At 36.7% G+C, this 25,939-nt stretch overlaps 1 protein-coding gene across 1 annotated transcript; it reads right to left on the bottom strand.

Moving 5' to 3' along the window:
• Window positions 1-12,402: 12,402 nt before the first annotated feature.
• Window positions 12,403-18,674, bottom strand: LOC107326569 (methylsterol monooxygenase 1-like). The gene is made up of 6 exons (XM_088133258.1): window positions 18,601-18,674; window positions 17,807-18,114; window positions 15,913-16,061; window positions 15,197-15,323; window positions 13,602-13,756; window positions 12,403-13,363 (listed from the first exon to the last, which is right to left on the bottom strand). The coding sequence occupies exons 2-6, from the start codon at window positions 18,062-18,064 to the stop codon at window positions 13,156-13,158; spliced, it is 897 nt and encodes a 298-aa protein (XP_087989384.1). The 5' UTR covers window positions 18,065-18,114; window positions 18,601-18,674; the 3' UTR covers window positions 12,403-13,155.
• Window positions 18,675-25,939: the final 7,265 nt, after the last annotated feature.

Raw genomic sequence — 25,939 nt, 5'->3', positions numbered from 1 at the left:
CCAAACCGCACTCTCAGACTAGTGCTTGTATAAAGGGCTTTGATCAAAGCCAGCAATCTGGGTTCTCTTTTGAGAACAGTCAATTTCCTCCATAATATTTCTCTATTTACTGTGTCAAATGCTGCACTAAGTCCTATAAAGGCAGCAAACTTTCCCCTTACTGATCTATTTTATAACTAGATGGTTCAGGACAAAGCAGTTATCAACAGTAGATCGTGTTTGTCTAAAGCTGGCTTGTTCTATGAGAATACACTTTTTGTCTACCCAGCTCTTGACTCTGCTTAGGAGGAATCTAGCATATATTTTAGCCACAATGTCTATTGGGCAAATGGGCCTGTAATTGCTAGGGTTCTTTTTATTCCCTTTTCTGTATATAGGAACTCATATTGCCAACTTCCACCCAGCTGGGATGTGGCAGGTATTATTTATATGTGTAAATCAACCTGCCAATAGAGGGCCGCACTAATTGGGATATTTTTTGAATAGCTCAGCTGGTAGAAAATCCTCCCTGGGAGCTTTATTGCTCTTCAAGCCTTTTATGTTAGATCTGATCTCCTTTTCTGATACTGGTTGCCAAAGAGGTGAGGTTTCAGGAAATGATAAATCACTACTTAGAGATTCTTTCTCAACAGGTTCTGATAGAGCAAACAGGTCATGATAGTAGTTTTCCCACTCCTCAGCAGAGATTGGTATATCGAATGCAAATCTCCATTCTTTCAGGATTCTGGCTACAGAATGCCAAAATATAGCCTAGTTAGGACTTTTTGCTGATAGCTCAAGTCCAGACCAAACTGAGGCAGCATAGTTTTTTATCTTTGACTTAATAAATTTCTTCTATTTGCTTCTTAGAGACAGCATCTTAGCTTGTATATGTACAGAGAGATGCCTTTGTGCAAGTCTCATAGCTGCCCTTAGTTTCTTTTTCATTAGATGGCATTCATTGTCAAACCAAGGAGATCTATCTATAGGGAAACCTTTGGAGGAGGGTTTAGTTATCAGGTGTTTCTTTAAGGTATGGCACAAATCGGTGAATGCGTTGGAGACTGACTGCCAGTCAACCATGGAGGACTGGATTAGTAAGGTCCAACTGACAGCATTCTCTGATTTGAGGCTATTCAGCATTGGCTTGGTATCTACTTTGGACCATATTAAGCTTTTATTTTGACTCACCTCTGAGGTAAAAGTAACCCACCTATCAGCCATGTTATACAATCTCAAATCTGAACAAGCTGAGATTTTCACACTCACTGGCTGATGATCACTTTTTCCTCTTGGACAGACAGTGACCTCTGAAAAGAGGTCAGCTATACCTCTTGATACACAAATTAGATGTAGCACACTGCTTGACTGGACTGAATGAAAGGTGCATGGATATACATAATTAATATCCTTACCTCCCAAACTTTGAAGATTACATTTAAAAATCAGCGATACCAAGTATAAACCAGCAGTATTACTTTTGTTACCTCTTGAAAACCACTGTGAGTGATTATCAAAACATTCATTTGGAACTCCACTGTATCGAGCAAAATCATGAAGAGATTGGCCTAGTTTGGCATTAAAATCACCAAGTAATATGATTATGGCTTGAGTATGCAATGTACTTATTTCTTCCAATATTATTTCTAAACGTACCCAGCAATCAGAGTTATAATAAGAAGATATATTTGGGGGAATATAAATATTTATATTTATATAAGCTCAAACTCTTTATTGCTGAATTTCACGGCCAGTACAGGGGGGAGTTTATCCCCATTATATAATTTCTCACCCTACCATTGCAATTCTTCCGTAATAAGAATGCATAAGCCTCCAGAGGCTCGCCCTTTATTCTTTAATTTTTGGCCAGGGGTATACCAATACTGAAAACCAGGGAGTTGTACTGGTACATCCTCTCCTGCTAACCAGGTTTCTTCTAAGGCTGTTATCTCAAATTCGGAAAGGAATCTCACCAAATCACTGTCAACAGACCCTTTCTACCCAGCTACGTTCCAGGTTACGATTTGTATAAATCTTTCTGAGACTAAATGGTCTGGGTAGGATGATTGGATAAAGGATAAAGATTCACACAGTCAGCTTGTTTCTGGGGCTGGAACAATGTTGTCAGTACTTCCTGTGTATACACAGTTGTTATAAAGTTCAGCTTTCCTTTCTCTAGGTTGTGATTGTTGATCTTCTTTATCATAGGAGTCATTATTCAACAAACTCTGATCTGGTACTGATGACTCTGTATCTGTGAGCCCAGTAACTATTGCTAATAACAATAGACCAAGTCCATCCTTCCCATTTTCTAATTGCTGACCCTGAGGACAAGTAAGATCAGACTGAGAGCTGATAGCAGAGAGCTGCCCCAAATCAGGGCTCCTATGGGTAATATTGGCTTGCAATGGTGAGTGGCAAGGTGTAGATGGAATATCTCCTTGGGAAGTAAGATCAGAGTTGTGGACAATGCTGGGGTCAGCTGTTGGAAGCATTTCTGGGGATTGCTCAGACTGATACTCAGGAGCCAGCAATATTAGGTCATCAGCTACAGGCTTATCTTCCAAATAGTGATGTGAAGATTGTGCTACATTGACCCATTGGATGTCCTTTTTCTTTTCTATACTTTTGCTTTGGGCTGGCACACCTTCTTTTTTTATTTGCTGGGGATTTTGTGCTCTCACAGGCTGGAGTTAGCAGCATTTCCATGGAGGACCAACTAGAAGGAAGTAAGGTGTTAAGAGTCTCAGTTGCAGTGGTAGCTGACTGCAGCATAGGTTGAACTGTTTCTAGCTTGCTTAAGATCAGTTGTTGTTCCTCTGGGTGGAGAGTGGCAAACAGTTGAGTTAAATCTTCCTCCTCCTCCAAAAAATAATCTAAAACCTGTGTCTTTCCTTTAATTAGATGTGGGGCATCTCTTTGCATTTTTCCTGTTCTGACCTTGGCAATAAAGGAGTTCTCCATTTTACAGATAGTGGACGGTTGTGATTAGAGGCTCTAGAGCTCTTGCCATCCCTGGCTTGGCTTTCCTCCCAGAATTTAGCAAAGGCTGGATACAGCTGTTGTAAAAAGCATGTATTGGCAGAATGTGGAACTTCCTTAAACAGTTCTTAAGTTTGAAAAGCACTGATGGAAAAGTAAGCTGCTTAAGAGTTAACATTATCCTTTTAGATTCATGCCTGTTGGGAAGCCAGGAGATATCTGTAAGTTCATTAGAGTGTACCGTACATCAAAGAAGTGGAGAAAGGGAGTTTAATATTACATGTCCATTTTGCCACCTGCCCTTATTCAAAGGCGTATCAGCAGCTTGAAGGAAGATCCTTATCTCTGGAAGATTAGTTTCTCCCCAGTATCTCCTTTAACTGGAAATTTTTGTACAGACTGTATTGTTCCTAGGTTAGAGGTAAGTTTTGGAATGTATGAGTTGCTATTTGTTTCCTGAACTGATTTGGGGATATGTTTTTCAATTAAAGTCTTTAATTCATCTATTCTTTTGTGAGCATCCAGAAGCTGATCAAATATAGCAATGACTGTTTGAGCTGTTAAGAGGCAATTTTTAGCAACCAGATCCAGATCTCCATCTAAATTCTCCCTGATATAAACACCATCCTCCCCTCTATCTCCGAGTAGAGCCTTATTTTCAGAGTAAGGGCAGTCATCCGCTTCCCAGTCCTAAGAAGAGTAAGAATTGTTAATGGAGCTTACAAGTACAGAAGGAGAAAGAAAAGGAGACTTTCATGCTGTGTCCTTAAGCTGGAAGAGGTCCTTTATCTTTGGTTGCCTAAAAGTCATTGTAGCCTTGTCTTGTTTAGGGTTTCCTCTCAGCTGGACCTCTGGTTTGTGCCTCTTTCTAATCTTTCTTTTCAAATTCGTTTTTGTTCCTGCTGTATAATTTGGCATCCTTGATTAGAGTTTGAAGTTATGATAGCAATGTAATTACTAAAACTACTTGAATAGAACTAAATAAAAGCCCTAAAATGAGTAAAAATTCACGAGCATTTTACAGAGCTGTCACTCTATCACCATCTTGGGTCCACCTCCATGTGCAAAAGTGGATCAGAACAATTTGGGTTTTGAGGAAAAAAGTGTTGGTTCTGGGAGTGTCAGGTTCAGCCCAAGAAACTCCATGAGACAGTACTGGAACAGCTCAGTTACTTTATTAGCTCACACCTGCTAGACAAATCTCGCCAAACTAACTCTAAACTCCCAAAGCCTGCAATAAAATACTACGAATTCCTTAGGGTGGTGCCAGTCTCATCCTCTTCACTTTCCCAGGCTCAGGCCGTGGGCTGAGGAAATGCTTCTGTCCTTGAACCTCCCCATTCAAGTCCTCCAACACAGGCAACAGTTGCTTCACACCTAGTCAGCCATTTCTTTTTTTTTATTTCTTTTTTTTATTTTTTATAAAACAAACTTTATTATTTAAAAAAACAAACGTATAACCATATAATTATAAATAAACATATATATAAAACACATAACATATACTAGCATTAATTACAAAATTACACATAGAAGAATACATACAGCGATTTCCAAATCTCTTCACAGTGAATCTATTACTATTAATTTACTATTTTCTTGTCTCATTATACTATTTTATATACGTTTTCCACTTCTATATTACTATTACATTAAATATCAGTTATTTTTATATTTTTGATTCTTCTATGTAACTCAAGAAAGAGAACCATTCTTCCATAAATTTAGCCACATCTTTATCTTTTAATTGGTCCGTTAACTTTGCCATTTGGGCTAAGTCCAAAACCTTCAGTAACCATTCTTCAGTTGTTGGGATGATCTCTTCTTTCCAATGTGTAGCATAAATTATACGAGCTGCCTTAATCCAATATAATAGAAGCTTTCCCTGGGTCCTTCCCAATTCTTCATCTATAAGTCCCAGTAAATATATTTCTGGTGTTTTTACTATGTTTAGTCCCAGAATCTTTTGAGTAATACTGTGCATTTCTGACCAATACTTTTCAGCTTTTATACAAGTCCACCAGATATGATAAAGAGTACCCTTTTTTTTTCTACATTTCTAACAATGGTTTGAGACATTTTTATACATTTTAGAAAGAATATCTGGAGTGATATACCAACGATACATCATTTTAAAAAAGTTTTCCTTCAAATTGTAACTTAATGTAAACTTTAAACTTTTTGTCCCCATTTTAGTCCAATTTTCATATGGAATATTATATCCAAAGTTTTCTTCCCATTTTGCCATACAATTTTTAAATTTGATATCTTCCATTTTAATTTGTAATAAAAATTTATATAATTTCGTAATTAGATGTTCGCTGGTACCCTCTATTTGGATATCCCACCAGGATTGCTCCCTTGAAAATCTAAAGTTTTTTTGGTCTTATTTGGATTGTTCTTTTAATTGTATATATTGAAACCATTGACACTGATATCCATTTTACTCTAATTCTTCCCTTGTTTTCAAGGTAAATTTATTTTCTTCATATTTTAGTAATTCTGTATATTTTAACCAATTATAATTTGTACTACTCTCTCTTCTCCCAAAAGCTTCCTGGGGGGATATCCATAACGGAATATTTGGTTCTAATATCGTTTTATATTTATTCCAAATTCTTAGAATGGATCTTCTAATACTATGATTATTAAATAATTTATTTGCTTTAATTTTGTCATACCACATATAACCATGCCAACTGCATTTTAAATCATGGCCTTCTAACTTTAATAATCTTTGATTTTCTAAGGTGTTCCATTCTTTGGACCAAATTAAACCACATACCTCGTAATATAATTTCAGATCCGGTACACCGAAACCTCCCCTTTCCTTATTATCTTGCAGAGATCTGTATTTAATTCTCGTTTTTTTCCCTTTCCATATAAATTTAGATAAATCTGCTTGCCAAATTTTAAAAGTTTTATCTGTTATTTTTATTGGTATATTTTGAAATAAAAAGAGAATTCTTGGTAAAATATTCATTTTAATTGTTGAAATTCTTCCCATCAGGGATATATTCAAATTTTCCCATCTTATTAAATCTTGCTTAATATCCTTCAATATTTTAATATAATTATTTTGAAATAGATCTTGATTTTTCTCCGCAATCTCAATTCCTAAATATCTGGTTTTCTGAACACTTTTAAATCCTGTTTTTTGTTCCAGATTTGTTTGATTAATCTGAGTCATATTCAACTTCATCATTTTTGTTTTTTGTTTATTTATTCTAAATCCCGCCAATTCTCCATATTCCTGTAATTTTTCCATTAAATAAGTAATAGAGTTTATTGGATTTTGTATAGTAATAATTAAGTCATCGGCAAATGCTCTTAATTTATATTCTTCCTGTTTTATCCTCATCCCTTCTACACATTTGTCTTTTCTAATATCTTCATTTAGAACCTCTAATACTAAAATAAATAGTAATGGAGAAAGAGGGCATCCCTGTCTTGTGACTCTCTCTATTGAACAATCTTGAGTTGTTTCTTGATTTACTATAATTTTAGCCTTTTGGTTGGTATAAATTGATTTTATTCCATTTATAATTAATTCTCCAAAATCCATATACTCTAATGTTTTAAACATAAAATCCCGTATATTATCGAAGCCTTTCTCCGCATCCACGAATAGAAGTGCTATTTCCTTATCTATATGTACATGTGCATATTCTATTATATTTACTATAAATCTTAAATTATCTCTTATCTGTCTTTGTGGTAAAAAACCATTTTGATCTCTTTTAATAATTTCTTGAAGTACCATTTTTAATCTATTTGCAAGAATCAAAGAGAATATTTTGTAGTCACTATTTAATAAGGAAATTGGTCTATAATTCTTACAAAAAGCTGGATCTTGACCTTCTTTCGGTATCAAAGTTATATTAGCTACATTCCATGATTTAGGTATCTTCTTTTCTATTAAAATCCCATTTAAGAGATCTTTAAAGGGGGAAATAATTTGTTCTTGGAAACATTTGTAGTAATCCGCCGTAAAACCATCTGGTCCTGGTGCTTTACCAGTTTTTAATTTTTGAATTGCCTCCATAATTTCTTGGGTCGAGATGGAGTTATTCAAAATTTCTTTTTGTATTTTCGTTAGTCTTGTTAAATTCTGTTTTGTCAAATATTCATCAATTTTATCTAGAGGAATCTCCTTTTTTATATATAAATTAGTATAGAATGTATGAAATGCCTTTTTCATCTTGTCATTATCTGTTAACTCAACTTCATTCTCACAAATTTTTGTTATTACTTTCCTTTCTTTTCTTAATTTGTAGGCTAGCCATCTACCCATTTTGTTAGCATGTTCAAAATTTCTTTGTTTAACATATCTAAGTTTTTTCTCTATTTCATCTGTGGTCATTATTTTAACTTGCTGTTGCAATGTTAATTTGTAGTGCTAGTTCCTTTTCTTTTATTTGGTCCAATATTCTTTGCAATTTATGTTGCGACCTTTTTTTATGTATACCATTTAAATACATGAGACAGCCTCTCATATATGCCTTACACACATCCCATACTACTGATATCTCAACTTCATTATTTAAATTCCTCTGAAAAAACTCAATTAATTTCTTTTGACAATCTTCCACATATCCTTTATTTCTTAATAAGGTTTCATTAAGCCTCTATCTATATACTTTTGGATATGATTTTATTAATATTTGAACTGGGTTATGATCTGAAAGGGTCTTTGGTAGAATTTTTACATTTGATATATTTTTTGCCAAATTTACAGAGAGCCAAAGCATAGAAAATTATTTTAATCTATCTGAGAAAAAGGTATAGTCTCTAGCTAATCCATTTTTATGTCTCCATGCATCCACTAATGCTAGATTCTCCATCAAATTAAAACAGGATTGGGGTAAATTTCCTTGTGTACTTTTAATTTTTTGTGCCGATTTTCTATCTATACTAGGGGATATAACCCCGTTCCAATCTCCCATTATAATCCAATTTTTATATGGTAAATCTAAAATTTCATTTAATAAATTTTGATAGAAACTTTTTTGATTGCCATTAGGAGCATATAGCCCCACTAAAACCACTCTAGTTGTTTGTATCTCAATTTCTATCTTTATATATCCACTATTTTTGTCTTTCTTAATTTATTGAGGTTTTAAGTAAGGCTTCACATAGCAGGCTATTCCATTTTTTTTTTTTTTCATTTGCGGCTATAAATTCAGTTCCCAATCGTTTATTTATTAACGATTTTTTCTTTTCTTTTATATGTGTTTCTTGAATACATATTATAACTTGTTTAAGTTTCTGTAGATAGTGGAAAATTTATTTCTTTTTGCTGGTGCATTTGCACCATTGATGTTCCATGTTGTACATTTTAGTTCATTCATTATTAAAGCAGCCTTCGAACTCCTTAGTGGTTAATGTTGGTTTTCTTATGTTTAATTCTTCTTCTGTACTGACAAGTTGCTCTAAGCTTTCTCTTCTTTCCTGTCTGTCCTTTTTGTCTCTATTTTATTCTGTGTCCATTTTATATGTCTTAAGGAATTCTTTAGCTTTTTGCATTGTATTTAGTTTAAATCTTTGGCGTTTAAATAATACGTTGACACCTTCTATTTTTTCCCATCTAAATGAGATTTTTTTTTTTTTTTTAGGATATCTGTGAGAAAAGCATATTCTTTCCTTTTTTAAAAAAATTGTATGGGTATTTCTTTAAATATCTTAATCTCTACACCTTCAATGTCAATTTTTTTCCAATAAGACGTTTGAATTATCAATTCCTTAATTTTTTTCCTTGCAAATTCGATGACAATATCTCTTGGTTTTTGATATTTAGTTGCATATTTGGAGTTCACTCTATACATATTTTCTATATCCTCTTCCAGTCTTTCCTTATTCCAATCTATTAAGTTTGCCAACATTTGAATTACTATATCCTGAATTTCCTCTTCCTTCTCTTCCACTACTCTCTTAGCCTAATACAGTATTCCTTTTCTTTCATTTCTAAAATTGTTAGTCTATCCCTTTCTATACTTTTTTCATCCTCTATTTTCTCCATCCTTTCTCTTACTTCTAGAATTTCTTCTTTTATTTCCTTATTCCACAATTCTAACTTCTTATCCAATCTCTTTTCAAAACCTTGTAATTTTTCTTCTAATAAGCATGTTATAGACTGAACAGTTTTTTTAGTATAATCTTCAAACATGGCTCTCATACCTTCTCCCTCAGTAGTTTCTGATTTTCTTCGAAGCTGACCTCTAGTGTTCATTTCCCAAATAATTAAATATTTTCACTTAAAATATTATATTTCCTGGCAAAAGGATTCCTTGTTTTCGGACTAGGCACAATAACAATGTCAATTATAGCAAAAATCACATATTACAGAGTTCTATTTTAACAGACCATTATCTCCTTAATCATCCAGTAGCTGATCACAAATATGGTGATTGTTAATTAATTAATTAATCCCTACATTTCTTGTACCTTAGCGAAGTGGAGATAGTCTCACCAAAAAGTTTGAAGTTTTCTTCACTGTCAAGGAAGTTTCTTTTATAGTTAATACAGAAGGTCCCTTTTAAATAGAGAAGAGAGAGGCAGCGGTTCTCTCTGACAACAGGCTGGAACGCGGCTTCTCGAAATCTTTTACTCCCTGCTTCCCGGCTGTGTTTTCCCTCTGGCAAGAATAACAAAGGACACAGATGCAACAAACTCTCTCGCCCAGCCGTCCAGAAGCTTGCAGAGTCTGTCGCTCGCAGCCTCTTCTTCCCGGGGCTGCCTCCATGTCTTGCACTCCTCCACCAACTTCAAAGCCACATGTTTTCCACGTCCCTTGAATGAATTGTGAGAGCTACAAAAAAGCACAACCTGCCGCCATTCCCCTTCCACACCTAGTCAGCCATTCCTGAGTCATATGAATGGGAAATAATGCCACACCTCTTGCCTATTTCTTTCAAATCGGCATTATCTGTTGTGTGAGTTAGTACAGATAAAAAAGTAGTTGTATAAAAACCAGATGTTGTTTATAATGAACTCATGTCACACCTGACCCAACTTTTCTTAACGACATTCTTGTCAGCAGACAAGCACGTTAACTGATCATGAGTTTGCCATAGTTGTACATAAAGCTAGACCCTCCCTTGTGCTCTTTAGCCTGCAGAGGAAATATATATATTTATGTATATTCCTTCCTGGGTAGCAAGGCAAAGGATTGCTCCATCTCTTCTGTCAAAGCAGGAGAAGTAGAGGGGTTGACTCATCGTGGTAAGGATTTTGTTTTTGTCTTCCCAAAGTTAGCCTCTCTGGGATAGGGACCTGGTTCTTATCTGCAAGTTTTCCACCAGTTCTGCTCTTGGCAATATGGCCAGAATCAGAGGGCACTAGCAGAAGCATAATTATCAGATCCTTGAAGATGTGATTAGGAAAGATTTGGAAAGAAACTGGGTAGTTCCTCATGTTAATTAACGTAGATGGAATTATACAGACATCAATTTAAGTCTAATGCTGAAGACATCCCTGAGTTTGGAAGCCACCCCACCTCAGTTAAAGACACTTGAGAAGCTGAGATACACAGCAGCAGATTTAAGGAAATTGCTGCTTTCTTAAATGAGTTCCATCTGTAGATGTTCATTGCATTATTTTGCACAGCGATCATAATTTGAACTGCTTGTAAGTCAAATAAAGCACTTATATTGCGGTCAAAGACCGGTACAAAATAAAACTCAACAGTATAGAACTGGTTACCTATAAAAAAGAACAACTAGTAAAAGTAACTGGCATATCAATCACTCACCTGGGCATTTGGCAGACAGGCAGTCCTAGCCTAATGGCCATGCATTCAACGACCATTCGAAATTATGACAATGCTAAAAAAATGGATTTATGCCCTGTGCGTGAAGATGCCATTGTTGCAACGCCTCTGTGGTCACGTGATCAAAATTCAGGCACTTCGCAGTCTGCCCACACTTATGACTACAGGGTCGCTGCAACTCCCCCCACCCACCTATCTCCCGCTCCATCTATGCCCTTTGGCCGCCCTGCGCAGTGGCACTTGGGGGGAGTTGCAGTGTCCCTGTTGTCATAAGTCCTGCTGGGCCAGGCTGGGCAGCTGAGGATCCCAGGGGAAGCTGTGGCGTCCACTCCCACTCACCCTGAGGCACCCCCATGCTCCTTACCTGGGACACTCCTTAACGGGCTGCAGTTCTCACTTAAGAATAGCAGCCGGGAGTGCCAGGATTGCAGTCGCTAAGTGAACTGGTCACATGACGTCTCATAACTAGCACATTGCTTAGCTACCGAAACTCGGATCCCGCTTGTGATATTTAAGCGAGGACTACCTGTATGATGTAGCAGAATTTAACTAGCTTTAGAGTTATAAAGTCATGGATATCTGAGAGTAAAAAATTCAAATAAAATTGATCAGAATGACTAGGAAATTGGTTTCAATGGGGAGTTATCAGCTCTGACCGTGTGCCGCATAAAACGGCCAATACAATAAAATGTGGGTGACGATTTCTAACTGCAGCACGATGGCCATCCAATCAAACCAAGGAAAAGGCCCTCTTATATTTAGGGAATGTAATCTGACTTCGGTATCTAGCAGGTCTGTGGAGGTGAAGAAGATGTTTGGAGTATGTTCTTGAGAAGAGATGCCAGACCTAATTGGACATCAATGTCTTTAATCTGCGGCCTCAACGTTACTGTTGCACGCTTCTACCTAAATGTGCAGGGCTGGGTTTCTGGTTGTAAGGTGTAGTGACACAGAGGGATTCATCTCGGTGGAGTAAATTGGGCTGATTCTCCTATCTACGTGACTAAACAGAAACAAAATAAAAAACACAATACAAATTAAAACAAAAATAAAGCCTAAAAGTGTGTGTGGGGAGAGAGATAATGAGGCTTGCAGTGGCATCCTGCCATCTTGGGAAAAAATCTGTAAGAATAAATGAACACACGTAGTTTAAAACCTTAAGGCAACTCTTGAAAGGAAATGCAGTTCCCCAACCAATCTTGTTGTATTCAAATTTAGATTTTTCCTTCACTTTATTTCATTTGTGTAAATAAAACATTTTCCCCTAGAAGCCCCTTCTAGACGTATACTGTGTTAAACTGTAAATCACTTTTATTAGTAGGAAAGCAAAACAAGCTTTGAGGGAACATCAGAAGTGGAAAAGGCTGGCACTTACACACTGCTCACTGCCTCAAAGCTGCACAACTTCATTGTCTGTACTCCGCCTAATCTGTACAGCAGATGTAGATGACTTGAGGGGAAATTCTGTGGCTCTCTAAAGCTAGAGTCCAGATTAAGCAGGTTCTACATATTCAGCCTTTTCCATCCTAGGTCAGGAAGCCCAAGAAGTATCCAATATAATCTAAGGAAAGTTGCTGCAGTTCCACCATGAACTTATCGAGAGAGAGTTTTGACTGTATGTGACAGACTGGAAGTTGTACATCATCATCTACGGTCTCCACTGCTGAATTTCAGTGGCCTCATTCCCTAATTATCAGCAGCTGCCATTGCGTAGTGGCAGAGAACAAAGTGGTTGCTGTGGACATGGTGCTTTTTCAGTCCACGATTACTGTAACTTCCGAGAAAGCTGGTATAGATATAGATGCTCAATGTTTAAGAATACACACCTGCAACTATTACTCAGAAATCGTTACTGGGTTTATTTTGCTTGAATAGTTATAAAACAGAACCAGGAAATAATAGCCCAGACCTCAATATCATTTTCTTTGCTGTAGAGGAAGCTTGAGACAAATCAGCCGCCATCCATAAGACAAACTATCTTAAGAATCAGATCAGTAATTTACAGTTATGCGTAATACAGATTACAATAATTTTTTTAAAACCAAGTAAAACTATTCCTTGTAGCAAATTAAGATGTTTTCTTCAATCTACTTTTTTAGATCTCATTAGGAAAAGGGATTGCCACAACAGCTTTATTTAGTGACCCCAATGTGGGTGCTCTTTTTAAACTATAGGGTTGGCATTAATCGAAAAACAAACAAACAAACCTCATTTTAATTTTAATGTACAGGATAGAAAAAGGACGATCATTTGGGAAATGCATCAATGAATGTTTTTTTCCTGCTGGATACCCAAGCTTGGTTGTCTGTTAAAAGCTTTATTTTTCATTGGACTACAATATCTGTTAAGTTTTCTAATTTTAATCAAAAGAAAGACAGGAACCATTTGCCTCTTGGATGCTCCAAACAGTGTTGCAAATGGGAGATTTATTCCATCTTCTTTTCCACTGTGCGTTCCTGTTTCTTCCTTTTCTCTGTGTGAGACTTATATTGCGAATCAGTACCAAAGAGTTTATCCCACCATGTGAATATTGAGGAGTAATTGCCATTGAGGTTCATATGGTGGAAGTCATGAAATCGAGCCCCAGCGTAAAAAGGCAACAAGTTTAAAGGATTCAGAGGAATATCATAGCCACTAAAAAGGAAAATAATTGATTGCACATTTTAATAACATGAAGCCATTTCTCACATTTATTTATTTATTTATAAATCAAATGTATACCCCCCCCCCATCTCACTGTATAATTGACTCAAGGCAGCTTACAAATCAAAGCAATAAAAACAGTAAGAACCTCAGGAATAACCCCCAGTTCCCTTTGAAACCCCACCAGATCCATCAGTCGCCAGAGGCAGACTAAGTAACAAAACATTACCTGTGAGCATCAATGCTCTGAATCAAGCGACAAATTATCCCTGCCCACAGCAAAATCACGTGATTGCAGAAGACCATTATTCCAAGGGAAAACCCAGAAAGAAAAATAACACTTTCTAGAGGATGTAAATATGCAGTTTGGATCCCAAATGGTGCCTGAGGAAAAGAATATATATAGAAAAAGTATATATACTGAAGAAACTATTTCGTATCTATGCTTCAATATTTCCATATTGTTCCAGGAGCTTTTTTTCTCTCATACGCTAAACTTCGACTCACACTTACTTTCAGGAAATGAAGGACTGAATAAATTGAATTCATTTCTAAATGGAAGAATATTTGCTACTGTTAACTCCAGAAAGTTCCTTAAGGCAGTGGGTGCTATAGAACCGTGGATATTGTCTGAGTTAAAGGCACACGAAGAAGAGTCTACAGATCAGCAAACTTATATAATGTGTATTCAGTGAAGTTTTCTGTGACATTTTAAAAAGGTCATGCTAAAGAGGTTGCTTGAACCTAAATTTCTTACTCTTATTTCAGAGACACGAATCAGTTATTCAAGGAAAGCTGACAATATAATAATATTTCACAGTGTAATTTTTTGAAAAGATGAAATGTAAGATGGATCTTGGAGAGAGGATTGATCTCAATGGCCAGATTCTGCAGAAATCCTCTGTCTATCTCCACTTAAAGGATCTAAGGCATGAAGTGATGGAAAAGATTTTTCTTGAGAGCCTGTGGAGTTGTTGCTGGCAGTGTTGTCAATATTAGTCTAGTGGACAGATATAGAGGTCATAAATAGAATAGAACAGAACAGAACAGAACAGAACAGAACAGAACAGAACAGGGCATATATAAAATATATAAAATATAGTGCAGATTATTATGTTTGCAGTTTACATGGCACTCATTACACACTCAGGCGAAATTTTCTGAAGTTATCAGAAATCATCTCAGATTGCAATTTGCTTGATTTGAGGCTACTACCATTACAGAAGGAAAGATATGCCCATCTTGTGAAACTGCATCTGACCTTCAATTATATTACAATGTATGATGAACCGAGGCTGGTTAAGATGTATCACTCCCGTTTCAAAGGCAGCGCAACTGAACACGAACCAATATAGCCCGTATTGTTGGGGCAGTGCCAGGAAGGCTAACATTCATCATGAGGTACGGTTGGTAAAGGATGCTAAGAACAAAAAGAGCTCTGTGTTCTCGATAAAGAAAAGAGACAATATACTTCTTGCTTAATAACAGGTTAGCTAAGAAAAATGCTAATAGGTAAGAAAGAGAAAAATTGTTGGTTTACTGCGATGTTTAAGTTAAAACTCTTCCCCTTCTCTTGTAAATCACTCTGGCCTGATACAAGAAGAAGAATAGTAAGGAAATTATATCAATAAATAATATGCTTTCAGGTTTCTTCTCCCTATTTCCTAAAATATTAACTAACACATGCCCATTGCAGCAAAATTTTAAGGTTGCAATCATACACAAAAGCAGGTCCCAATGAGCTTCATGGAACTTTCTTTCTGGTAAGTGTGTATAAGATTACAGCTTAACTATGTAATCCAAGAAAATTAAGGCAATACATACAGTAAATTCATGATGTACTTTGTGGATGTATTTATATATTCTCTTATGATGAAGGAGTCGATGCACGAAATAATCCCAAGTATCCTCAATCACAGCACATCCCAAACACTGGGCAAGTATCACAAACCTTTAAAAGAAAATTAGTTCCGGAGATACTCACAGATTAGTAAAACCTATCTGGAGACCAAGACTAGAAACCAGAGACATTTAACTCACGCAGAACTTTTATTCAGTTTTTTTTCCTCTTGGGGTAACAAGCACAGCAAAGTAAATCATTGCTCAAGCAAGATAGGAAACTTAGGAGTTACACATGGTATAGTTTACATTAGGTTTAACATAACTCTTAGGATTCGGTTCACATCGTGCATAACGGAAACCCGTTATAACCTATTCCATTTTCATTTGTTTTCTAGAACAAATAAAGAAATCACAAAATTTGCACAACGTTGCCACAATTTAACAGACAATTAGGAATAACACACACTGCCTCCCTGCAACTAGTCTGTTAAATTAAGGCTTCACTCTCTTGCCATTGTATTTTTAATCAGCTTGAATCTACTAAACCAGAGAGTAGAAAGCATTTTGGGTCAGAACGTCTAGAAATTTCTCCCAAAACCCAGTCCTTCATCAACATAGTACTTACATTTTTTTTAATCTCTGAAAATACATATTTTAGCAAACAAATTAATAGTGAAAAACAACTGGATATTACTTACCATCTTGGCATGCTTTCCCAGTCATAGGGAATATTAAAATATTCTGTGAAATAATAGATACCAGATATCAGAGGCAGGTGAATAGCACAGTGATTGAACATAACTCGTTTGAGACATTTCCATTGTCCTTCCCACGTTTCTGGTCTATCCTATAAGAGCAGCAAATAAAGAAAAAATAATTAAACAATGCATATAAGAAACTGTTTACATCTTTCCCACAACCATCTGTTCCCAACTACATAATGTCAATATCACAAAACATGTATCGCAACATAGGTTTTGCACTTCTGTACTTGTGTTACAATGTCTCCTACATGTAAAGGGTGGAGGATGCACGTTTTCTCCTTGCCCCCACCCCACATGCCTATGTTCGTTCCAGTTACCGAGACGAGAGAATTACTGCCCATTCATAGGGTTCTCTTAAAAGTGCAATGCTAGGCATGTTTCCTTAGGAGTTTAACTGCCACTGTGGTCAGTGGGACTTTCTCCATGGTAAATATGCACAGGACTGCAGCAAAGCAAGTTGCTTCACTTGGGTTCCATATATTACCCTGCAAAATGTAAAATAACTGCCAATTCCTTGGGTGTAACTCCTGAAGCTTAGCATTTCTTGTATGGAATGCTTCAACTTTCACATCTTTTTTTGCCCTTAACAGTTGTATGTTATCTAAGACACATCTTTGAATAGATCATTATAGTTAAGAGTAGTCAAATAATATGTTAGTAGGTTAATTTAATTTAATTTAATTTAATTTAATTTAATTTAATGACCAGAGTTTGAAGTCTTTTTTGATCATTGCTTTCAACAGTGCCAGCCAGAATTGAGATCGGATACTAACTTTTTGCAAAAGAATCAATAGACACAAATTTGACATTAGGACCCAAAACCAAGGACAAAGTAATGTCAGAGCATTTTCATCTCCCAGGACACTCTATTGCAGTCCTCAAAGTGACTATTTTGAGTGAGTGGTTGCTGAAGTGACATACAGCTAAAGGTTTCAAGCAATCACAGAAAGTCTCAACAAACACAATGACTTTTTAACACACTATTATTGTTTAATCATAATTTAATTTATATGTAAGCTGCATCTGAGTAACCAACATCTTTCCCCTTTCTTCACCCTGCCTCACCTCAGTTTAAATCCTACATAAATCTAGTCACTCTATGGATCTGATGAAATGAGTTTTCAATGACATTTGCAGGACAGTAAAAGAGCTATCAAACTCCTTATTTTATTTTACCAATACAGACTAACACAGCTCTCCACCTGCAGAGGAGGAGCACCACAAGAAGTACTATGTTCAGCCAGGTGGAACTCAAATCTTACCAAAAAATTGACACGGGAACGAACATTTTTCTAACCAGATTCAAACAACGTGGCATCATACATATTCTATTGTCTATATACTGCACAGAATACAGTCAAAGATAAGCCCATATTCTCTCCCAGGAACTCTTCAACTATCTGGTCAGCATCCTTTACCACAAGCAAAAGTTAGTATCATAGCATTTCAACCTCCCAGGACATTCTATGGCAGATCTCAAAGTGCCAGTTTTGGAAAAACAGGACTTTAAATCCATCACTGAACGAGAGGTTACTGAACTTGCGTATATCAAAAGTTTCAGCAATCTCAGTGAGAAACGCAGAGTTTTTTTAACCCCTACAAATGCTAACTGATAGGTACAGCCTAACTAACCTGTTTTGCCCTCCCTTCCCCTGCCTCAGCCCAATTTAAATCCTACATTAGTCTGGTGAAGTGAGTAGCAAATCATGAAAGTTTATGCATTTTGATAAGATTGGTTAGTCAGATAAGGTGCTACCAAACTCCTCCTGATCTTTTGCCACTATAGTCTAACAGGGCTCTCCTCCTACAATGTCAAATTCTATCTTACCTGTTGTATTTTATATTGTTGCATGTAAGGTATAAACTGAAATAGAAATCCAGGTAAGCATATTAAAAAATAAAAAAGCTCATAAGTGAGAATGAACCCCACAATTGCAATCTGAAACTTAGTGTAGTTATTCAGCATACAGGTCCAAGCATTTTTAAATGGTTGTTGTAGTGGATTCTCAGGCAGCAAAGAGTCTATGTATTCTGCAGCAAGGTAGGCAGAATCCAGTATCTCAAAACTATCATTATTCGCCATCATCCAGTTCTGGCACACCACACCGATAGCTTCTCAACAGAGTTTCTATGAATCTGTAAAGTGTCAAATTATTGAGAGAACTCAGTAAATGAAAAGACTTAAAAAAAAACAGCAGTACAATATTAATCTTTTATCCTATAAAACAACTCTTCAGGCAGCATATATACCCAATCAGATTTGTGATGGTTACAACTTATGTTTGCAGATAAGTATGTTTCGACAGTGTTTTCATCTATATCTCACGTAAAAATTCCAAAAAGAATGAGATTCATAATTGTCCTCATATTGAACATATGCATATGATTTGCATTTGAGTATGGTGTCAGATCAGGTGCCTGTAAAACACAATTTTTACACATCTAGGAGCCAAAACGTTTTACAGGACTAGTTGCAATGGATCACTGTGTGTTTACAAATTACTGATGGAATATGATGGTGGTTTCACATGGAGACAAGGTAAAAATAATTGGCTACCTCGTGGATATGAATTTTATACAGACTTGTTTTAATTTATGTCATTATTTAATATATTCACTTACCAGAAAAAGTATTTTGGATGAGGTAATGTGGTATCGCTGCAGACGTCCCTACTTCTTGCTTCCAGAAGTGTTGCGATACAATTCTAATAGCTCACCCCTACAGCTAAAGAAGATCAGCAGGCTGGGGAAGCTTTGTTTGTAATATTTGGCTAGGATTGGGAAACACAGATTTTAATCTTCACTAAGCAATTTTAAAATATTTGCCCACTTTAATCTACAGCTACGCTGGACTTTTGTGAAAATAATGTGGGGGACAGATACATTGCCTTGAGTGCCGCATAACTTTGGGTAGGGTAGTGTTTGAATGTATTAAAACGACACTCTCCTTCTAGATCTCCCTCTCAGGATTTCTCTGTCATGAAAGTCCGTTTAACTTTTATATCCTAATGATTATCCTTGAAATCTTAGTTTGGGACGCATTTAGGGATTATAGGCTAATCTTTGATATTTATATGAATAAATTCCCTTCTGTCCAAACTCTGGAAATCTAGAATGCTAGTGAAGTGAAGTGAAATGGAAGAATTTAGTTAGATGCCTGGCCAGTGGGGGAAAAAATGTGGCGAAATCATAAAGAAAACAAGAAATACGGAGAAAGTAAGATGAGAACAAAGTTAAACCATGAACCTACACACAGGAAGGGCTGGCCCTACACCCATCATGCTAGGCCATAATATAGTTTGAGTTTTGCTTTGCATACTGGGTAATCCCACCCATGGCAGAGGAAATCAGTCTTTTCTTCGCTGAAATGTAATGTAAATACGTATTTGAATAATTTAGATCTGGTAGGTCTAGGTTATTACTATAGTTTGTTGACTGCTGGTTTACATCAACACTGATTTGTAAACCCTGGTTTGTGTGAACCCAATCAATTTGAGTGTAAGAAACCTTGCTTAAAGAATCCATGACTTAGTACAATCCCTGCCCCAAATTATTGTGCCCTACTTGGGGGAAGGAAGATGTATAATGAAAGAAAGAGGAATTTGTTAATAAACTAGAATATCCTAGTTACCTGACAAAATAACAACTGCCCTGTGCTCTATATCAAACTACCTTTGAAATCCAGTTCAAAGTGTTCCAGAATCGTTATTTGACAGACCTCCTATTTCCAATAGTTTCTTCTCACCTACTAAGATTGAGCAGAGTGGGTGTTCTCCAGGTCCCTTCAATTAAACAATCTCATCTATTAGGACCTAGGAAGCAAGCCTTCTCTATCATGGTGCCCGCCCTCAGTCACAGCATTCCCACAGAGGTCTGGATGGCTCCACCCTGATCATGTTCTTCTTTTTAATAATAAAGTTCATTAAAACTTAATAAAGTTTTAAAAAGCAAAAAGATAAGTGCTAACAAGTACTAAAAATCAAGAAGAAGGGTAGAAAGCAAGAAAGTTAGAAGTAAAGAAAGAAAACAAAAGTGATGGAAAGTAGAGGAGAAGAAAATGAAAAAAATGCAAAAAGAATAACTTCTGACTTCTATTACAGTAGATATACATGCATCATATAATAACCTCTTATTCTAAAACTACTTCTTAACATGTATATTTTGTATAGTCTATTAATTTAACTAATCATCAAATCCATATATCATAATTCCATGCTTTTTTTTCTTTTTCCTGCAAAAAGTCCAAAAGTGGCTTCCGACTGGCATTAAAGTTAGTCAAATGTTTTTTCTTTAAGGAAAGATGTCAGTTTCACCATTTCGGCTAACTCCATCAACTTCACTATCCATCCTTCCATTGTAGGTAATGTCGAATGCGTCCACCTTCAAGCATATAAAAGTCTAGTTGCAGTTACCATATATAAAACAAAGGTCCGTGAGCTTTTTCCAATTGTTTCTCCATCAGTCCCAAAAGGAAAGTCTCTGGTTTTGACTGCATATTAACCTTCAAAATCTTCTGGATTAATATATGTATTTGAGTCCAAATGTTTTCAGCTTTATTACATGTCCAGCAAAGATGATAAGAAGTCCCTTCTTCTTGTTCACATTTCCAACGTATATATGAAACCCCTTTATACATTTTTGATAATCTTTCCAGTGACAAATTCCATCTATACTACATTTTAAAAAAATTCACCTTCAAATTATAACACAGGATAAAGTTTAACCCTTTCATCCACTTATTTTCCCATTATTCCATTGGTATATTATATCCAAAATGTTTAGTCCATTTTCTCTTACAATCTTTAACTTGTTCATCTTTTGTTTTAAATCTCAACAAAAACTTATATATTTTAGCAATAAGATATTCATCATTAGTACACAATTCAGTTTCAAAAAGTTTTGTTCCATATGTCTTTTTATCAGCCGTATGTTGATAAACCATATGTCTTTTTATCAACTTTAAATTTTTCTACAAGTTGTACATATGAAAACCAGTGACATGGATGTCCTTGTAAAGTCAAATCCTCTCTTGATTTTATTTTAAATTCTCCTTGATGAATACTGAGGATATCGCCATAAATTAACCATTTCTGCTTAATTACTATTTCTTTCTTATAAAATGCTTCTTTTGGAGATAAGCATAAGGGTATTTTTGGACACAGTCGAGGTTTATATCTATTCCAGATTCTCAAAATCTCCATATCTAATAAAATGATTCTGAAAATCTACATTAACCTTAACTTTATCATACCATAAATAGCCATGCCACCCAAATCTCAATTCATGTTCTTCCAAATTCTATAGTGTGGTATTTCTCAACAACACCCATTCTTTCAACCAAACTAGACAACAGGCAGCGAAATACAAATTGAAATCAGGCAAGGCTAAAACTTGTCTTTTTTAGCATCTTGTAGCACCTTCTATTTAACTTGTGGTGTTTTTGCCTTGCCAGAAAAATTTAGTTATATCTTTCTACCATCGCTTAAATGGTAAATCAGTAGTCACAATTGGTATTGTCTGAAACAAAAAATACACCCTAAGATAGGGTTAGGGTTAGGGTTAGGGTTAGCCTCTGGGAAGGCTCTAAATCACAGACAGAACTCTTTCTCTCTCAATTCCAACAAAGACAAATTATCCATCCCTCTTTCAAATTCTGAGTCTCTGATTGCTGATTTATTCTCTAGAATTTCCATCGTATCATTAGTTTTCTTAATTTCTTCAGACTTCTGTTTCATATCTATAGTCACTTGTTTTACAAAACTATTCATCTTATCCATTTTTTATTCAAACTTTTTTTCAAAAGTCAAAAATTTAGCATCCAATTCAACATCTAGTGACTGAGTCAATTTGGCTCCCATTTCATCAATCATCAATTTAAGACTAGCAGATATTGATTTATCTTGTCTTTCTTTATCTTTCTTTTCCACTGGAAACTCCATAGAAGTTCTTCTAGTTTCCAAATGGCTTCTGCATATTGCCATTATGAAAATTCCCCCAGAAATTATAGCTGTAGCACTGTGAAGAGAAAAGAGAACAAGGAGGGGGAAAAAGCTCCCCCCCAAAAAAGGAAAAAAACCCTCAATAGTCCTTTAAAATTTAAAAGTGTAATTCCAAACACATGACAGCAGATGTCTCTACTGTAGCTAAGCTTCACTAAAAAAAAGGGGGGGGGGGAGGCAGAAAGGGAAAGGAGGATAACTACAGCAATTGCCAGCAGGTGTCTCTCAAAAATAAACTCAGCTAAAAGTAAACTAAATTGATAATCCCAGCCAACTGCTTCTACTGTCACCTGCAGTGTTATATCTCGTAACAGCGAACTGTAGGTCTTTGAAAGTTTCAATTCACAGGGTAAATAACAAGCTACTTATTTGGCTTCAGATTTTAATCTGATTGCACAAGGCCATGTTGTTCGGTAGGCCACTATGAAATTCAAAGAAATAAGGCTACATCCCCAAAATTGAAAGAAAGACCAGAAAATTTGGACTCCGAAAAAGCAAAAATTCTGTTCCTTTCACTTTCTGTTCAGTGTGTGGTATGCCTTGGGAATGCAGCTTCTGGAAATCCTCAGAATTGGGTTTTAAATGAGTAGCAGTATTCTGCATTGAGAGACTAAGGCCATATGAGTATTGAAAATGCTGTTCACGATGCAGACTTTAACTGCATATATGCGTAGCCCTTTCTTGGCTGGTTAATGACTGCATACCCAAATGTGGGACAATTTAGTCACCAACCAGTTTCTCAAAATTGGTTACAGATTAAAAGTGCTGATGATGATCTTCAAAGGTGAAGCAGATGGGTCTTGCTTGCAGAGGGTGCGTTCTGCCCCAGAAGAATTGTCTTGTCCCTGACATTTCTGACTTTCTGGGGCTGTGTAAGATTGCTCTTTGGTTGGTTGGTGGAGTTGTATTTTTACATTGGAACAGAAGGTTAGTCTAGCTGAGATACTTCTTGTGTTTCTGCTGGACACTGATAGCAACCCTATACGTTATTATCATATGCAAGCTTTGGGCACATCAGTGTGGCACGGCTTAGTTTAAACGTAAACATAAGCAAGCCCTGCTCATGAGAACAGGGAAGGCTGCAAGCGCTGGGAGATGAAGCGTTTGTGGAGTGCAGAGATGGCAGCATCGGGTACACTCAATGACGCTGTTCGGCTGGCTGAAGTCATTGGCACAGGATACGGTGTGCGGCAGCCTTCACTACTAGTTGCTGCTGGAAGGACACAAGTAACTACTGCTAATGACAATAGACTCAGTCCATCCTTCCCATTTTCTAAATGCTGACCCTGAGGACAAGTCAGATCAGACTGTCCAAGCACTCTGTGATAATAATGTATACAATTATCATGCAAAGACACATTGCCAGTGCAACTTCCAATTAACACATCTTGTTTAGGAAGCATTTCATACAATTGATTAACCAATTCCCCTCTAGCACATTCAATTCCCTCTTTACGTACATAGCATTCAGAACCTTGGAATACAACAGTATAGCCAAGTTTAGTTAATACAGGGACACTGAGAAGAGAATAATCAAGTGTAGGCACACAAAATACATCAGAAACCACTTCCCCCAAACAAGGAATGAACACGTTACTTTGCATAGTGACCTTAGCTATAGAACCATCAGCCAAGTTAACTTGTTGAATTTTAGGCCTGCATTTGGTCAGTAACAACTGCTCATTGTTTACAATGATTTCACTACAAGCAGAGTCCAACAACCACTTATCAGTACAATGTTTGTTTCTGTTAGACATCAAGGCAGACACCATTCTAGTGCTTGCTTGCTTTTTAACAAATTGTCCTTTTCCACAACAAGGAGCCTTTCTGGAACTCTCAGTAGGCTGATTTTTCATAGGACAGTCTTTTAGAAGATGTTTGGTAGACTGACAACGAAAGCATTTCCTCACCATGCACGGAGTCTCTGTGCCAATAGAAGAGCGCTGCTTTACGTTATCAAGCCTCTTCTTTGATGGTAATTGTAAATCCCTTGAACTCTGAATTTCTTGCAATCTGTTTGTCAGGTAATCAACAGTAAGATCTGCAGGTGATAAAACATTCATAGCTTCTACAAGCATATCAAACAAATCATCCAGACTCGAAAGTATTATACATGCTTTTTGATTCTCGGGAAGCTGCATATTCCGATCTGCCAACTCCGCAAACAAAGTTTTCATCTTGTTCAGATGCTCAATCACATTAGCACCTTGCTCCAATTTAAGGTTATACAACTGCTTTGACAAACCTACGATGGCAGCTGAAGTCTGTCTTGCATAGATTTCACGCAATGCCACCCAGCATCCATTAGCAGTCTCCAAATTACGAACATGCACTAGTTCTGAAGACTCAAATCCCAATATAAGATTACCATATGCACGGTCAAGCAAAACTCTCTCAGCATCTGTAGGAGCTGCTGGCCCAGGATTGTTTACAACTTGCCAGAGCCCTTCCTTCATGAAGAAAGATTTCATCTTTATACTCCATGTCTGGTAGTTCTTTGAATTCAGTCTTTCAAACGGAAGACTCACCGTTGTCATTGCCATGTTTTATTCTTTATAACAGGCACTTGACACAGAAAGAATCCAAACTTCAAACAAAACGTTGACCAGATGCTCACAAGCAGGGTGATAAATCCATAAATCTCCCATCACTTAGGAATGTCAGTCCTGGCTTCCAGCACCGGCATCCACGGCAAAACAAGCCTGGAATTTCACGCCTGGGCTAGCACACGCCTGGGACCACACTCCTGGGACTAGCACTCCTGGAACCAAAATGCTGGGACACTACTCCACACCTGGGCTGGCACAGCACCACTGGCCATAACCTGGGCCCATAACCTGTCGGGCAGAGTGATAATCACAAACACTCCTGTTTGTGCAGAGCGCAGCAAAACCTCCAGGAAAATATTTGCCATGAAAGCAAACACATTGCAATGTCCATTTCTTGTTTCCCAAAGAAATCCAGTCAGAAAATATGTACTAACTGGTGTTTATTGATAAAAATGCAAAATTCCATAAAATGCAAATATCATACAAAATATAAAGAAAAACACATCTTCTCATTTAATGTAGCATCCAAGACTTATTAGCAACACAAGCTTAACAAAATCTCTAGCTACAAACTCTTAGAGAAGAGGTACACTACTTGGTACTTTGTTACAACTACGTAGCCCATAAACCCTACATAGTGGCTAACACTAAAACAACTAACAACTACTAAGAGAGACTGAACATTTTCCTCTCCTTGTATTATAGCTCTATGCCACCCCCACTGGGTAACTAGCATACACACCCCAATAGGTGGCAGTAAATAGCACAATACACAACACACAATAACAGGTGTTTTTCACATGATCTCTGTAGTCAAAATATTATTTTTTATTGTTGTAAAGATAACGGGATGAATCCTTTCCCATGAGAAAGAAAATCCTGACAGTTCGGCTGGCTGAAGTCATTGGCACAGGATACGGTGTGCGGCAGCCTTCACTACTAGTTGCTGCTGGAAGGAGACAAGTAACTACTGCTAATGACAATAGACTCAGTCCATCCTTCCCATTTTCTAAATGCTGACCCTGAGGACAAGTCAGATCAGACTGAGAGCTGATAGCAGAGAGCTGCCCCAAATCAGGGCTCCTATGGCAGAGAGTGGCAAACAGTTGAGTTAAATCTTCCTCTTCTTCCAAAAAATAATCTAAAACCTTTGTCTTTCCTTTAATTAGATTTGGGGCATCTCTTTCTTTGCATCTTTCCTGTTCTGACCTTGGCAATAAAGGAGTTCTCCATTTTACAAATAGTGGACGGTTGTGATTAGAGGCTCTATAGCTCTTGCCATCCCTGGCTTGGCTTTCCTCCCAGAATTTAGCAAAGGCTGCATACAGCTGTTCTAAAAAGCACGTACAGTATTAGCAGAATACGGAACTTCCTTAAACAGTTCTTAAGTTTGAAAAGCAGTGATGGAAAAGT

The sequence above is a fragment of the Python bivittatus genome, unplaced genomic scaffold, assembly GCF_059951505.1.
Source record: "Python bivittatus isolate LINGU-HERP-01145 unplaced genomic scaffold, Pbiv_v1 ctg000070_np1212, whole genome shotgun sequence".
Lineage (NCBI taxonomy): Eukaryota > Metazoa > Chordata > Lepidosauria > Squamata > Pythonidae > Python > Python bivittatus.
Note: the sequence above shows the minus strand (reverse complement) of the source record. Positions and strands in the feature narration are given on the sequence as shown.

Excerpts from the sequence above, each read along its gene's own strand:
- LOC107326569 (XM_088133258.1), bottom strand. The coding sequence starts at position 18,064 with ATGATGGCGAATAATGATAGTTTTGAGATACTGGATTCTGCCTACCTT. Across the intron at positions 16,062-17,806 it reads AACAATATAAAATACAACAG|GATAGACCAGAAACGTGGGA; the intron begins GTAAGATAGAAT and ends CTGCTCTTATAG. Across the intron at positions 13,757-15,196 it reads AAGTACATCATGAATTTACT|GCACCATTTGGGATCCAAAC; the intron begins GTATGTATTGCC and ends TCTTTTCCTCAG.